The sequence below is a fragment of the Pongo pygmaeus genome, chromosome 18 (genome assembly GCF_028885625.2).
Source record: "Pongo pygmaeus isolate AG05252 chromosome 18, NHGRI_mPonPyg2-v2.0_pri, whole genome shotgun sequence".
Classification (NCBI taxonomy): domain Eukaryota; kingdom Metazoa; phylum Chordata; class Mammalia; order Primates; family Hominidae; genus Pongo; species Pongo pygmaeus.
Genome location: NC_072391.2, coordinates 4,005,361 through 4,021,971, shown reverse-complemented (window position 1 = coordinate 4,021,971; position 16,611 = coordinate 4,005,361). Strand labels below are relative to the sequence as shown.

Sequence of the window (16,611 nt, the reverse complement as noted above, 5' to 3'; positions counted from 1 at the left end):
TGTTTAGAGACATAGGCATTTATTTGAGTTGCTTTGGTCCTGTTGTTCACCAGTTTTCCTGTCAGATTCTCTTAGAACACTTTATAAAGCAAGGTGGTCAGCCCTCTGTGGAGGAGAGGCACAGAGAGCTGCAGGATTGGGGCTTTGCTGCTAGGTGGCTGGCTCATCACCCAGGCAAGGCCCTTTCCTTGGGGCCTCAGTTACTTCACCTGTCGTGTGTGGCTAGTCCCCAGAGTACTCTTCCCTCAGGGATGTGTGTGTCTTCAATGAGCTGCTGTACCTTGGACCCTGAACACAGAGCCTGGCACAGAGTGAAGAATAAAGATGGACTGGGAGGAGAAAAAATAATAGCTCCATCATGATTTGTTTTGTCTTGTGTCTTTCAGATTTAATTTTTCCTAGTTCATCAATGGCCCTTACACTTGTTCCTACTGATTTTAGTCATAGAAAGAATGCCAGTCTTTATGTAATCTGGCCTCTCACACCTATTTAATGGTACAGTCTTCTCCTGCATTGGAATCGCCCATGGGGCTTTTGTTCTTTTTTCTCCTTACTCAATGTTTTTTATTTTGTTTTTGTCTTTTTTTAGCAACAGGGTCTTGCTATGTTGCCCAGGCTGGGGTACAGTGGCAATTCACAAGCACAATCATGGGACACTATAGGCTTGATCTCCTGGACTCCAGCAGTTCTCCCACCTTCACCTCCTGAGTAGCTGGGACTACAGGTGTACCACCACTCCTGGCTTCTTAAATGTCTTTATTCTCATTGTAAAGGTACATATATGTTAGTTTTGGAAAAACTGGGAAAAGTCTAAATTAAAAAAACAAAGCAGGCTTGTCTCTTAGGGGAAAAATGAGAGGATCTGTATTTTAAGAATTTTTACTGGAAGGCTGGGTGCAATGGCTCATAGCTATAATCCCAGCACCTTGGGAGGCCAAGGGGAGAGAATTGCTTCTGCCTAGGAGTTCAAGACCAGCTCAAACAACATGGCAAGACTGTGTCTGTACAAAAAATTTTAAAACTTAGCTGGGTGTTGTGATGCACACTTCTGTGATCTCAGCTACTCAGGAAGCTGAGGTGAGAGGATTGCTTGAGCCCAGGAGGGTGAGACTGTGTGAGCCATGATTGCACTACTTCACTTCAGCCTGGGTAGCAGTGAGACCCTGTCTCCAAAAATAAAAAGAATTTTTACTGGTAATAGTGAGGAACACTGCTTTATGTTCTGTGACTAAAGCCTTTACCGCCTTTGCATAACAAAGCACTCACCTTAGTTACCTTCCCATACTTTTACAATTTAATTTTTTATATTTAATTCCTCATCATTTTCTAACTGATTCTTCTGATTTTGTTTTCTCAGGAATTTCCCCCCAAAACGGAATGCTTTTTGGTATTAAAATAGTAGTCACTTAAACAGCTTTTTGTTAAAGCATAAAGGTCTACCTTATTGTTGTTACTAATTTGTTGCCTTAAATAACAGTCATTGGATGTTTTCTCCCACAAATTGAGACAGGGCTTGGCTGGCCCATTCCCCTGCTCCACATGGCTTTGACAGGGGTTATTTGAGGTCTGCCTTATTTTTCGTGGCTGCCTCTTATTTCATTATAAGTCTGTAGCCATAGGATGTTTAATTAGTCCACCTTTAATAGACATTTAGAATTTTTTCCAGTTTTCAATATTTAATCAGAATGTGATGCATTATCTTTGCACACATATTTTCACATACTTGTCCAATTACTTCCTTAATAATAAATAATGAGAAGTGGAGTTACTGTCAAAAGAAGTGCATATTTTTCTTTTTGATACATGTTGCTTTCCAAAATTATACCGAATTGCCAGAGTACTTGAGAATTGCCATTTCTTTATATCCTCATCAATACCAATTAGCATTTTTTAAATCTTGGCCATATTGATAGATTAAACATGCCTCATTGTTTTATTTCTATTTCTTTAGTGATTAGTAAGAACTTTTTTAAAACAGCTTTTTAAGATATCATTCATGTACCATATAGTCCTTGCTTTAAAGTGTACAGTTGAGTGGTATTTAGTGTATTGTGTAACCATCACCACAGTCCATTCTGAAACATTTTCACCACTCCAAAAAGAAACCTAGTACCATTAGCAATTATTCCCCATTTCCCCTGAACCCCCATCTCCAGCCAACCGCTAGTCTTTCTACCCCCATGGATGTATCTATTCTGGGCATTTCCTAGAAATTGAATCACACAATATGTGGTCTTTTATGACTGGCTTCTTTTACGAAGTATGTTTTCAGAGTTCATGTTGTAGTATGTGTGGTTACTTCCCTTTTTACGGTTGAATAATATTCCATTTTGGATATATACCGTGTTTTGTTTTTCCCTTCATCACTTGATGGGCATTTGAATTGTATCCACTTTTTGGCTATTTGTAAAAGGCTGTTGTGAACATTTTTTACAGTTTTCGTGTGAACATGCATATTCAATTCTTTTGGTTATATACCTAAAATAGGAATTGCAGAGGTCATATGGTAATTTTATGTTTGACCTTTTGAGGAATTGCCAGACTGTTTTCCAGAGTGGCTGCTGCTTTCTACATTCCCACACTAATGTATGAGGATTCCAAGTTCTCCACGTCCTGGCCACCCTGTTGCTATTGGTTAGCATTGGACTTTTTATTATAGCCATGTGGTAGGTGTGAAGTGGTATCTCACTGTGGTCTTAACTTGCATTTCCCTAATGGCTAATAAGGTTCAATATCTTTTCATGTGCTTATTGGCCGTTCGTGTATCTTCTTTGCATAAATATCTATTCAGAGCTTTCACTCATTTTTTAATTGGGCTATTTGTCTTTTTATTACTGAGTTGTAAGAGTTTTTAAAGTATGTTCTAGATGCAAGTGCTTTATCAGACCTATGATTTGCAAATATTTTCTCTTTTACTTTCCACTTTCACAGTTCATTATTTTGTAATGGTATCCTTTGAAGCATAAAAGTTTTTAATTTTTTATGAAATCAGTTTATTTTTCTTTTATCACTTGCACTTTTGGTGACATAGTAAGAAACTGCCTAATCCAAGGTTGTGAAGATTTATTCTTGGTTTTCTTCTATGAATGATACGATTGTCACTCTTACGTTGAAGTCTTTGCTCCACCTTGAGTTCATTTTCGAGTGGGAGGTAGAGAGGAGGCTGCCTGCGCTGTCCAGTGTCTGAGCTCCTCCTCATTGTCATTGAGAAATGATCCCGCCCTCCCTTGTGTTGCCTCAGCACCAAGGTGTAGAACATTTTTGTATTTGTTGTTTCTTTGTATTTTGTGAGGTGTCTGCATTTTCTTTGCCCAACTTTTTAGTGGGATAGTATCCTTTCTTTCCTGAGAGCATTTGCATAAAAGAAGACCAATCAATTTGCTCGCAGTTTTTCACTTTTTAAACTCCATTATGTGTTTATGTTAAGAAGGCTTTCTCATCCTCATGTCCTAAAAGTATTTTAAATTTTTTTCTCCATTTTAATCCATTTTTATTCACTTTAGTTCATATGAATTTTTTTTTTTTTTTTTTTAATGGGAAGATAAGGATCAAAGATGCCGCACCACTCTTGAATGTAAAGCACCACCTTTAGGAGACAATCGTCCTCTCTTATCTGGGGTTTCACTTTCTGGGGTTCCACTTACCAGCAATCCCAAAATAAGTGAGTGCAGTACAATAAGGTGTTTAGAGAGAGAGAGAGACCACATTCATGTAGCTTTTATTACAGTGTATTGTTAATAATGGTTCTATTTCATTATTAGTTAATGTTAATCTCTTACTATACCTAATTTATAAATTAAACTTTATCATAGGTGTGTGTATAGGAAATAATACAGTATATATAGGATTCAGTACTATCTGAAGTTTCAGGCATCCACTGGGAGTTGGAACCTGAACTCTGAGGATAAGGGGGGACTTCTGTATGCTAATTTGATGTACACATGTGTCTGTTTCTGGACTTATGTAAAGAAATTAGCTTTATAGTATGTTTCAGTATCTGGCAATATAGATTGCCCCTTTATTTTTACTGTTTTTCAAAATTTTCTTGGCTCTTAGAAAAACAAAATCACACAAAATGTAGATTACTTTTGGGGCAGCTTCCACCACGATGGCTTTGTTCTGTGCTTTAAAGGGAGGTTCCGAAGTACTCTCCCTCCATCCTCAGTGTCTGCCTGCCAGTGGGAACTGGGCAGGGAGGTTGGGAAAGTCTGAAGGATGCTTGTGACAGATTTGGGGGCCACCTACAGTTCACATCTAACTCTCATGGCTCATTGAACACCAGCCTAGGAGAGGAGGAAATTAAGTGTGCCCCTGTATTTGTAAGTACTTTGCAAAACTAAGCTAGTCCCAGACAAATATACAGAATTCCATGAGGAAGGACAGACACAGGGACGTAAGACATTTTCCATTTCACTGTTGACTTGTTGACTCAGCTTCACCCTCAGAATGGCTTTTGAGATACATGTTGTAAACAATATGTAGAGCTCATTAAACTGTGCATTTGTCCTCCATCCGGAGGTAGACAAATAACAGACCAAATTTTAAATTTGCCATATAGTTTCCAACCATTCTGTTTTGACATATGGTCAGGTGTAGTGCAAAAGACACTAATAAAAATACACGCCAGGCTGGGCGTGGTGGCTCATGCCTGTAATCCCAGCACTTTGGGAGGCTGAGGCGTGCCGGTCTGTTGAGGTCAGGAGTTTGAGACCAGCTTAGCCAACATGGTGAAACCCCATCTCTACTAAAAATACAAAAATTAGCCAGGCGTGGTAGTGGGCATCTGTAATCCCAGCTACTTGGGAGGCTGAGGCAGGGGAATCGCTTGAACCCAGGAGGCAGAGGTTGCAGTAAGCTGAGATGGCGCCACTGCACTCCAGCTTAGGCAATAGAGTGAGACTCCCGTCTCAAAAAAAAAAAAAATACAAGCCAGTTGGATGGCACCACACATCTGTGATCCCAGCTACATGGGAGGCTGAGGTGGGAAGATCACTTGAGCCCAGGAGGCCAGCCTGGGCAACATAGCAAGACCTTGTCTCTGAAATTTTAAAAAAAGAATATTTTTAAGTCCCAGATGAAATCAGTGTGTTAATTTTTGGTGAATTAAGAACAGTCTGCTTATAATTTACTTGTAGAGCTAAATTTTTTGCCTAATTTTTATATAATTTTTTTGGTATGTGATATTTCTGTACTTTAAGAAACAGTGAGAGTACAACTGTGTGGTCTCTTCAACAAGGTGGTGTCAGGAGTAAAAAAAGGGAAGACACAATAGATTAAGAACCTTAAAAACAACCAAATACAGGATGTGGGCCTTCATGGAGTCCTGATTTGTGCAAACCAGCTATAAAAGACATGTTTTGGACAACCAGAGAAATTGGGATGTGACTCAGTATTAGCTGATACCCAAGAAGGATTGTTCTTTTTCTTAGGTGTAATGATGATATCCTTTCCTTTCCATTTTTCTGTATGTTTGAAATTTTCATAAACGTAAAAGAAAGAGACCTAAATGAGGCTCATTTTGTGTTTCTCCCATTCCTCCATATCTCCATTCCTGTTGATTTCTCGATGGACCTTCCATTCCACAGGGATAAGCCAGTTGAGCAGTGGACATAACACCAGTACTGCATGCTTGCAGGGGCAGCTTAAGGGCTGTTTGCTTACTGAAACTTTATTTACAATTATAAAAAATAAAGGAGGGGGCCAGGGATTCCAGTTTATGCCCCATAACAAGAAGTAGTTAAATGAGTGTAAAGTTAAAAGAGTAACATGCCGTTCATTACAAGTCATTCCAGCCCACTATCTGAGACAGTTTAGTGGTATGGGGCAGAACATGGAAAAAACACTAAGCGAAACATGTGTGTTGCAGGGGAGATATGAGGCTCTATTGATTATGGTTCATACGTAAGCATTTATGTAGAAAAAAGAAGGGAAAAAAACCTATCAACACTTTAATAGTGGACTCCTGGATAATGGGATTTTAATTGTTGTTAATTATTTCTGTAGTAGTTCTCTAGCTTTCCAAATTTCCTGCAGTGTATATATATACTTTTATAATCAGGAAAAAATAAACATAAGAGGCTGTTTTCTCTTAGGAGTTGAGCCCTGCATTCATGATGTTCTGCTTCTCAGCTAGGATGCTGATTTTGCTTTGGGTCCTTCTCGAATTGCTTTGGGTCCTTCTCAGACTTCCAAGAGTTTTGCTCCCAAGCCCAGCCACCCAGCTTTTCTACGCACTTACTTTCTAGGTCTCATAAAGGTAAAATCAAAACAGAAAACTCTATAACCTTTTAAAAGTGAGCTTTGATTCATTAAAAATTATTTTTATAGTTTTCTCTCCTCTTTGTGAATATACAGTTTTGATTCATACATTTTTAAAAAATCCGAGTGGCGTACTTTAGGGGAGGTAATGAGGGTTGTGGAAGCAAGCTGGAAATATCAGAGTACTAGAGAAAATGGAAAATCCCGGAACTGCGGATGATACTGTTGCACATTAGGAATACTTCTCTTATTGCCTAAGTCTTTTTTAGTAAGTTTATCCGAAGAATGCTTGTAGTTTGTAAAGAATAAGACTCTGTGGGTCCCCTTTTCCATTTCCCTTGCTGTTAAAAGGTTTGTTTGCTCTGGCTTGTTATTTCAGGCAACTGAAAGCAAACCCTTTCTGTATTTTTAGCAGATCACCAAATCTTTAAAAATTGTCAGCTGTCTGAGTGGAAATTTTAAGGAAAAACAAAGCATAGGACAAGAATGCATTTCCCATTGCACTGGGTGGTTGTATTAAGGCTAAGTGTCATTAGTCTTTTAGGAGAGGTAATGTTTGCTGTGAAATCAAGCTGCAGGCATTGTCCTTCTAGTCATGTGATAATGAAATCCAAAAGGTGGCTCTGATTCTTTCTGCTACATCAGATGTTTGTAGTACATTGCAATTGGTCAGGCCTTGGCAATCTTTTTTTTTTTTGAGACGGAGTCTCGATCTGTCGCCCAGGCTGGAGTGCAGTGGTGCCATCTCAGCTCACTGCAAGCTCCGCCACCCGGGTTCACACCATTCTCCTGCCTCAGCCTCCCGAGTAGGTGGGACTACAGGCGCCCGCCACCACGCCTGTAGTCCTAATTTTTTCTGTTTTTTAGTAGAGATGAGGTCTCATCGTGTTAGCCAGGGTGGTCCTGATCTCCTGACCTCGTGATCCACCTGCCTCGGCCTCCCAAAGTGCTGAGATTACAGGTGTGAGCCAATGCACTCAGCCAGGCCTTGGCAGTCTTTTTAATTAGGTTGTACACTATGAAATTGCCAGTGTTTGGCGATTTGGGACCTACAGAAACAGCAGTTTTATATGGTCCAGTTGGTATAATACATAGCTTTTCCTGTAGTTGTGTATATCGTAGAGTGAGTTGGATTTCTGTTGCTACAGTGAAGAGCTAGCCATTGTCTTGCTTGGTTGATAATTGTATACAAGTGAACTTGAATCAGCCTTGCTGCTGAGTTGGGTTGATTTGTGTGCTTCTGGATCATCTTAAAGTCATCAGTGGGTTAGAGAACTACACCAGCCTTCTCTCTGTGGTCAGTATTATCCATCAGCTTTTGCTTTTGTTTGAGAAATAATTAATGAATATGACTTGGAACTCTGAGAGGTTAAAGTATTTTTATTATTTTGCTTTATTTTAGTCTCAGATGCAAACATCAGTGGGAATTGTACCCACACAAGCAATTGCAACAGGCCCCACTGCAGATCCTGAAAAACGCAAACTGATACAGCAGCAGCTGGTTCTACTGCTTCATGCTCATAAGTGTCAGAGACGAGAGCAAGCAAACGGAGAGGTTCGGGCCTGCTCGCTCCCACATTGTCGAACCATGAAAAACGTTTTGAATCACATGACGCATTGTCAGGCTGGGAAAGCCTGCCAAGGTAAGTGCTGTTTTTGGAACTCCTAGTGGCGGAGGTTAGGAAGAATTTGCCTTTATTGTTCTTACAGCAGCTCTCTGGTTCATAAGGCTCCAGCAGCCTGAGTGCTACCTTTCATTGGGTGTGGCAAGACATGTTGCGCTCACGTTCCCCACGCGACGGCAGTCACGTGCTCCAGGAAGTCATATCTGCTGAAGAGAAAGGCGATTTGGTTTTCTGATACTCTGTGAACTTCTGCTGCTTGAAGCTGTGCCCCGTATTTGTTCTTTTCCTCCTTCCTCTGTCACGGAAGACATTGGTCACTTCTTGAGCACTGTCTTTGTTGTGGATGTCTAGATTGTGGTTTTCTTTTGGGCAATGAACATAGCACACGCACGTGCAGGCACACGCCCTTCTTGCACCCCAGCATCTGTCTTGGTGGCCTGCGGCCTTGCTCCTCTGTCCTGTGTCTTGAGGCAAGTGCGGATGACAGCGAAGTTGTCCTGGGTGACTGGCAGTGACATGGGGAACTGTGCACTGTATCATCCCAGGGGAGGTGGTGAAGTAGGCACTTCACGTGCCCTCTGTCTCCCCTTTTACTGCAAACACCTCATTTCTACCGAATGAAGTGTTTCCTATTAACAGCTGTACTTTCCTTTAATCTTTATTCTCTTTCCTTCTCTTACTATGTTCGTAAACTTTAGGGGAATCTCCCCCTGGTCTCCCCGTCTCCCGTTGTGATATTTGTGAGTCCCCAGAATAACCCTGTCGTAACAGAGAAGCAGAGAAGGGTAAGGTTAGACCTTTAGAAGATGAAGACGGAATAACCGGGGTCAGTTACCCTCTCGAGTACTTCTTCACCAAGTGCCCAGAGTCGCTTTCAGAATCTCTACAGACTTCTCATTTGCTTCTCTATCTGTATTTCTTCACTGTAGTATTTAGGTGGTTTTATCTTGAAACATAGTTGAACATTTTTATTTTAAGTAGTGACATCACAGAACTATTATTTGTTCTACCTTTCATTGCAGTTGTTCGCTATTCCAGGTTGAATAGTTTTTGTTTTGTTTTGTGGGCTGCCCTTAATCACCCATCCTTCATAACATTGCTTCTAGGGGAAGTTTTGTTTGGATTTCTCAACAGTCAACTTACAAACTTTTTGGAAAACAGCCTGTTTGTAAGTTGAGGACTGCCTATACTGTGTTATGGTTACACTTGTTACCATTTTCTTATGGAATCTGGCATTATAATTTAGGTATAATTGAAAGTGTGACGATTTGGATAGAAAAATAACATCTCGTTGTTTTTCTGGTCATAGTTGCCCATTGTGCATCTTCACGACAAATCATCTCTCATTGGAAGAACTGCACACGACATGACTGTCCTGTTTGCCTCCCTTTGAAAAATGCCAGTGACAAGCGAAACCAACAAAGTAAGTGAGCACGGGGGCAGAGAAGCTTGGAGATGAGAATAGAAGTTGTTTCTAAAGAAACTTCAGAGAGTAGGTAGGGAGTGGGCAAGGGGAGTAGGTAGGGAGTGGGCAGGGGTTATGAGCCACGGAGTGCAGGGTGAGGTAGGGCGGACAGCAGCCCAAGGTACAGCCAAGCTCAGAGGGCAGGCGGGCTCTCCGTGTCAGGAATGGCTGTGATAATGTTGGACCCTGACTCACTCACTGCCTCTCCCTCTCCCTGCCCCCTGCATACACGCACTTGAAGCAGCATGGAACAGCAGAATCACTTTGTTCACTGAGCCAACACGAAGATATGGTATTTCCTGACAGTTACTCCATACATGAGAATTTAAATTCCATGTCGCTATAATGGCGGTGACGTCTTGGGGAGGGGGATAGAGGGGATACTTCTTTCGGAATTGGAAAGCCCTTATCCTGAAGTAAATTTTGAAGGCTCTGTCAGTCAGTCTGGGTCAGTATAAAATCCCACACAGACATTTGTGAAGGTTTCCCTCTACGTGGAGCTATGGTCCCCAGACCTCTTTGTATAACTAACCATTCACTCTGCTTCGCAGTGAGAGCCTCTGCCCTAGGGCTGCTGCATCCTGGTCACCCCAGTCATTTTGCCGTTGTCTAGGTTGTCTGTAGCCCTCGGCACGGCTGGTTACGCAGCGATCCCTGCTTGTTGGGAGGTCCACCTGGGGCTCTGGGGCTCCCTGCCATTTGTAGGCTTCAGGCAGTAAGAAGGATGAACCTCCCTCCCGTTTTTCAACCATCTTCCTGTCATTTTAGAGGTAAAACTGTGGTCTTTGGGTGTGTCCTTCAGTTTCGGACAGCTAGGAAGTGCCCTTCAATCTCCTGTCCCCTCTGGCTGGAGCTGTACCCGTAGCGACCCTTCCAGCACAGCACAGTCTTCCTCATCTTCCTCCATCTCATCTGTGCCATCTTGCCACCCTCCCCTGTTTTGTGTATTACGTGTTCATTCCTCTCATTCTTCTTCATCATCCTTCCTCAAGACCCCGCAGCTGCCTGGAGAACATGTGCTGCTTTTCTTTCTGGTTGTTTCTGAGTGGCCCAGGGAAAGATGGAAAAAGTGCTTTGTTCCTAAGAGTACTGTGGAGTGGCGTGCCAATCCTTTTACTGAGTCCAGCCCACCTCCCTCTGGCGGCGAGGGAGTAGGCAGCGAGCTGACGCTGACCCTGCTTCATTTAAAGCAGGGTGTCCCTGTCACAGAGAAGAGAAATGCCAGGGTAATGGGGCCTGTTATCTGCCTCCCTACAGAAGAACCACAACGAGTTTCCTTTAAAAGCCAGTTTCCTGGCCAGGCGCGATGGCTCACGCCTGTAATCCCAACACTTTGGGAGGCCTAGGCGGGCAGATCACCTGAGGTTGGGAGTTCGAGACCAGTCTCTACTAAAAACACAGAATTAGCCGGGCGTGGTGGCGCATGCCTGTAATTCCAGCTACTTGGGAGGCTAAGGCAGGAGAATCACTTAAACCTGGGAGGCAGAGGTTGCAGTGAGCCGAGATCACGCCAGTGCACTCCAGCCTGGGCAACAAGGGCGAAACTCTGTCTCAAAAAAAAAAAAAAAAGCCAGTTTCCTAAAAGTCAGTTAAATTATTCTTTGATTGACTAAAATTTGAATTAATCAATTTCCCTGGACATTTCTTATATAAAGTGACATTCTGGAATCCTGGGTCTTGTAGAACCAGATATGTGGGACAGTAGTTCTAATGGAATACAGTCTGTTTTTCCTCTCACGTTACTGTAAAAGTTTTTTCTTTAGTATATTGTGATGGCTAAATTTCTTGTGTTTTAGGGCACATTTCAGTAATAGGCTCTTTAAGTGCCAAAATATTCATTGTCAAGTTTGTAGTTATACAGTATTCCATGAATAATGAGCTAGAATTTTATTCTTAACTTTAATTTGGGGGTGTGGCTTTTTGAGGATCTTGTTTTTAGTACATACTACCATGACAGTTGTAAACTTTGGTGATTTCTCTTTTTAAGAACACTTATGTGGTTTTTGTTTTAAAAGAAAAAAGCGTATGTGGTTTTTTTTTTTTTTAACCATCCTTATAACTGCCTGAGTGTTGTGAAAATTGATTCTGTGCATGCTCTCTCAAGTGGTAAACCACAGGTTTTCTACTAGTCATAATGTAAGATATTACCAGGATGATTTTATAAAGTCACAAGGAAGATTTAGATTAACTTGCTGCAAGACTTTGGTAGTTTTTTACAAAAGTATGATTGACAAGGTTTCAGCAATATCCTTTCTGTAAATGTTGTTGTTTTTTCTCTTCTCCCAAAGCAAATTATGCTTATGGTGTGTGAACTCTTGAGTTAGGAACCCAGAGAGGAAAATGTGAATCCGACCCTACATTGGCTTAACGTTGGGTTTCGAAGACATTATATATGTTAAAAATAATGTAAGGGTGACCTCCCTCAAAGGACTGAGGTAGAGGCAAGTCAGTGCAATCGGCATTCTTTTCGAGGAGAATTGGAGCGCACCTGACTACTTTATAGAGAAAGGTGGGACTTGGTGGAGCCCAGTGCAAACAAAATAACGAAGGAAGAACATTTCAGACAGTGGGGACAGTGTCTGCACAGTGCACAGCTTGTGAGGGCATGCATTTGACTGGACTGGGGTTCCTGTGCAAACGAGGTGAACAGAAAGGTGGACTGTGATGAGCTCCTGGAAGCCTCAGGGACTCTGACGAGACCCACCTGTGCTCGTTCTGTGGCGACCGCCTTGGGGGCTCCGGGACTCTGCTTTTTAGGCAGTGTTTCCCACAGGCCAGCGCTGGTCTTACCTGATGAACACTTCCTTGGTCAGCACATGCTCCACTCTCTTAACTTCTGTGATTAATGTCTCTACTGAGAGAACCTTCCAGAATCACCTGTGGAGCTAATCTGAGGTTCTTTGAAATGAAGCCCAGACCATTGATTACCTTTTTGGCCTGTGTTTTGTTTGTTTGGTTGGTTTTGAGACGGAGTCTTGCTCTGTCACCCAGACTGGCGTGCAGTGGCGTAGCCACGTCTCACTGCAGCCTCAACCTCGGGCTCAAGCAGTCATTCCACTTCAGCCTCCTGAGTACCTGGGACTGCAGGCATCTGCCACCATACCTGGCTAATTTTTGTAATTTTTGTAGAGATGGGGTTTCACCATGTTGCCCAGGCTTGTCTCGAACTCCTGAGCTCAAGTGATCTTCCCACCTTGGCCTCCCAAAAGTCCTGGGATTACAGGCGTGAGCCTCATTCGATTTTTCCTTGAATTGTTTTTTAAAGATTCTATAATCACTGATCTCGAGTTAACCATCCCTTATAGCAATATTCAATTTTTGTTGAATAATTAGGACTTTCCAAGATGTGTATCTTACATCAGTCCTGGCATCTGACCTTCAGTAAATTCAGTGTACAGAGTGGCATGGAGGACTGACTGGGCTATGGGACCCGTGACCAGGTTCCCCTCTTGGGGCTTATGTTGCCTCATTTGTGAAGTTCTTGCTGCTCAAAGTGTAGGCCTCAGGCAAGACATGGAGGTGCTCCCAGGTTGCTTGTAGGCAATAAAGAAATTGGGCCCCCATTTCAGACCTCTTGTATTAAAACCTGCACTTCTATAAAAATCCCGGGTGATTAGTGTGCACATTAAAATCTGAGATGCGCTGCTCTGGATGCCTTGAAAGACGAGGTATCTGGGCCAGTGCTGGTGAGAGGGTTTGAGTCATTCTCTGAGAGAGAGACCACGGGTTTTCCAACCCAGAGTCCCCCAGGGACTGTTAAAACAAGTGCGCAGGGTCGGCCCCAGAGCCAGCCTAATGCACGCACTGTCCCAACTGCGTCAGCCATGGCCCCAGCTGCTGCTGGGCATCTCCATGAGTGTAGCTCCCACTGCTTCACCTGGCAACATGTTCCATCTGTAGGTGCCTCAGATTGTTTAAAACACCTCCTTTTGGCCGGACGCAGTGGCTAACGTCTGTAATCCTTGCACTTTGGGAGGCTGAGTGAGGCAGGCGGATTGCCTGAGCTCAGGTTCAAGACCAGCCTGAGTAGCAACACAGTGAAACCCTGTCTCTACTAAAATACAAATAATTAGCTGGGCATGGCAGCATGCGCCTGTAGTCCCAGCTACGCGGTATCCTGAGGTGGGAGGCTGAGGCAGGAGAATCACTTGATGAACCCAGGAGGCAGAGGTTGCAGTGAGCCAAGATCGCACCACTGCACTCCAGCCTGGGCAACAGAGCGAGACTACGTCTCAAAAAACAAAACAAAACAAAGCAAAAAACCAAAAAAAAAAAAAAACCTCCTTTTATTATATGGAATCAAGATCTCCCTCCTTTGAACTGCCACTCATCGAATAGCCCATCAGGTGCCCAGTGAGTGTGTGTGGAGCAGGCCCTTTGTTCACTTGAGGGCCCTTCAGAGATTTTCATCTCTTTTGACAGACTGTAGTGGGATGGGGGACAGCAAGGAGCAGAATCTGAAGGCTGTAGAGAGAATGGTGGGCTTGATTGACCCTGACTTGAGCACCAAAGGGTCGTGGGTGATGTGTTTCATCTGAACAGCTTTGCTCCTTGCTAGCAAGGAGCAGTGTCACTGCGCCAGTGTCGCTTGGCTTCTGAAGAAAGCCTTTGGCTTGAGGGCTTGTGGCTGTGCCTGATAGGAGGCTGAGTCTCCAGCCTGGCAGTGCCTGGGTCCCCCTCAGTGCTTCTCTTCACTGTCGTACCCCACGCTGTGCATAGGAAGGTGCCAGGTAGGAAGTAGGTCCTGGCCCACACAATGCCTGCAAGGTACGGTGGTGCCACCAGCAACTTTGTAGAGATGTCTGCAGGTCTGAAAAAATTCTTTTTTTTTTTTTTTTTTTTTGGAGACAAAGTCTCACTCTGTCGCCCAGGCTGGAGTGCAGTGGCATGATCTTAGCTCACCGCACCTCCATCTCCCTAGTTCAAGTGATTCCTGCCTCAGCCCCCCGAGTAGCTGGGATTACAGGCACGTGCTGCCATGCCTGGCTACTTTATGTATTTTTAGTAGAGATGGGGTTTCACCATGTTGTCCAAGCTGGTCTTGAACTCCTGACCTCAGGTGATCCCCCCACCCTCAGCCTCCCAAAGTGCTGGGATTACAGGTGTGAGCCACCTGAATAAATTCTAGCATTGCTTTTTTAGTAGAAATCTAAGTGTCTTGGTATCCTCGGGAAACTGGCTCCAGGACCCCCCAAGTATACCAAAACCAGGCGTACTCAAGCCCCGCAGCTGGCCCTTCCCGTACACAAGTTTCGCCTCCCGCAAGCACTGTGTTTCTGGCCTGCGTTGGGTGACCCCGTGGCTCACTCTCGTGCTGCTGAAGGATCAGCTGTAGCAACTACTGCTCTGCTTCATGGTGTATCTCCCCCTACCCTCACAAAGTTTGGAGATTTGATTCGTGTCCGTTTTCACTGAATTTCCAAATGGAGTTCAGTTTTATTGAGAATGATTAGGGGCTGAAGTTGTCTGAATAACTGAGTGCTTTGCATCAGCAACATAGACTGTACAGGGAACCTCTTAGTGGAACATTCCTTTTTTCTTTTTTTTTTTTTGAGACAGAGTCTCTCTGTTGCCCTGGCTGGAGTGTAGTGGTGTGATCTCAGCTCGCTGCAACCTCCACCTCCTAGGTTCAAGCGGTTCTCCTGCCTCAGCCTCCCAAGTAGCTGAGATTATAGGCGCACACCACCACACCCAGCTAATTTTTGTATTTTTAATAGAGATGGGGTTTCACCATGTTATTAGCCAGGCTGGTCTCGAACTCCTGACCTCAAGTGATCCACCTGCCTCGGCCTCCCAAAGTGCTGGGATTACAGGCGTGAGCCACTGCACCCAGCTGCACCTGGCCGTACCCGGCCTCTTAGTGGAACATTGTGCGTGAAGAGTGGCAGGTGAGTCCAAGCAAGAGCCTGCTATAAAACTTGGCCTTTTGTTCATAGGTCATAGGCTCCTTCTTCAGCAACATCAGAAGGGGTGGTGAGACTGGGGGATGTTGGGGAGCTTTAAAGAGGTAAATATCCGGGACAGGAGTGTTGCTTGATGGGCCCAGAAGAACCCATCCAGTGTGTTAGTGCACTGCAGGTGTGTTGTGACTTCCTAAAAGTTAGAGCTTTATGCTCTAGCAAGGAAAAAAGATGTAAAAATGGCCAAATGAGCACACGGCCTTGACATTGGAAGAGGTTAAGTGGCAATAATGCAGAAAGGATAAATAGAGAAACTTCATCCTTAGGGATGCCAGGTAGATGGACCAATCTCCGTGCATTTCTTTTCAGTTCCAAGGCACTCCATGGGCTGCGCTGCAAGGGCCCACAGTGTGCTTGGCCGCTGCGCTATACCTGGCACGTCCCCTGGACTCTGCACAGCAGGTTACGTGGCCCATGTGGCAGGTGGTGAAGAGCAAAACCGAGTTTGACGTTAATCCCAGCTTTCAGGGATGCACATGAAACGTGACATGAGCCTGATTTTCCCTGTCCCAGGGTTCCAAGGTGCAGTTTGGGTGCGTTAGGTGATTATTAGATAATCTGTTGTCCCTAGGCTCAGGGAATGCAGAGATTGTGCCCACACCGTATCTGGGAGCCTGGCAGAGTGTGCTCACTGAGTCTGTCATGTGAGTGAGTGAATACACGAAGGGTCAGTGTCTAAAGACAAGCAGGGGTACAGGAGGCACTGTGGGATTTCAGAGAGGGATTGGGAATACCACCATGGAGCACGTGGAGCACCTTGAGGTTGCAGTACAGTTGATGGTGGCTTGTACATAATGACTCCCCTTTCAGTCAGCCATCACCCTGCAGTGAATGCCTGAGCACCCTTACCCTTCAGTATTTGTATCATTTCATCTAATAGCATCATTTGGACTTCAAATTCAGCCATGCTTAAATGGCAGAGACCTTCTTTATTTGTTCATAATTAATTTCCTTTGCTTCTGAATTTTAGAAATGAGTTCCGAATGCTTCTCATAGGTATATTTTCTTTTAAAATAAAAATATAATAATGTTTACATTTAGAAAATGAATGCCTGTAACACAAAATGCAGTGACCATGTCAGCAGCTTGCATGGGAGGCCAGTGTGAGTATGAGGCATTGGCTGCCCTCTCAGTGGCTGTGGGCTTAGGAGTGGCATTCACTGTAAGGTGGGGCATTTTAGTTAAGTAGATGGCACTTGGGGAGGTGTGGATAAAAGGGAAATGTAGTAGGAAGAAGTCGATAAAGCGTTCATGGGAAATGGAAGGCTCCATACTTTGTTTCTTTTAAGTTCCTCTCCACAGT

General features: G+C 43.8%; 1 protein-coding gene across 11 annotated transcripts in view; it reads left to right on the top strand.

Annotated features, from left to right (window-relative positions):
- CREBBP (CREB binding protein) overlaps positions 1-16,611 on the top strand; it is a 154,894-nt gene that overhangs the window by 78,723 nt on the left and 59,560 nt on the right. For 7 of the 11 annotated variants that reach the window (XM_063655073.1, XM_063655074.1, XM_063655072.1 and 4 more), the window contains exons 4-5: positions 7,661-7,901; positions 9,193-9,306. In XM_063655073.1, the coding sequence (XP_063511143.1) occupies positions 7,661-7,901; positions 9,193-9,306 (355 nt within the window). The remainder of the gene's footprint in view (positions 1-7,660; positions 7,902-9,192; positions 9,307-16,611) is intronic. The other 4 variants (XM_063655077.1, XM_063655076.1, XM_054455748.2 and 1 more) reach the window with 1 other exon arrangement.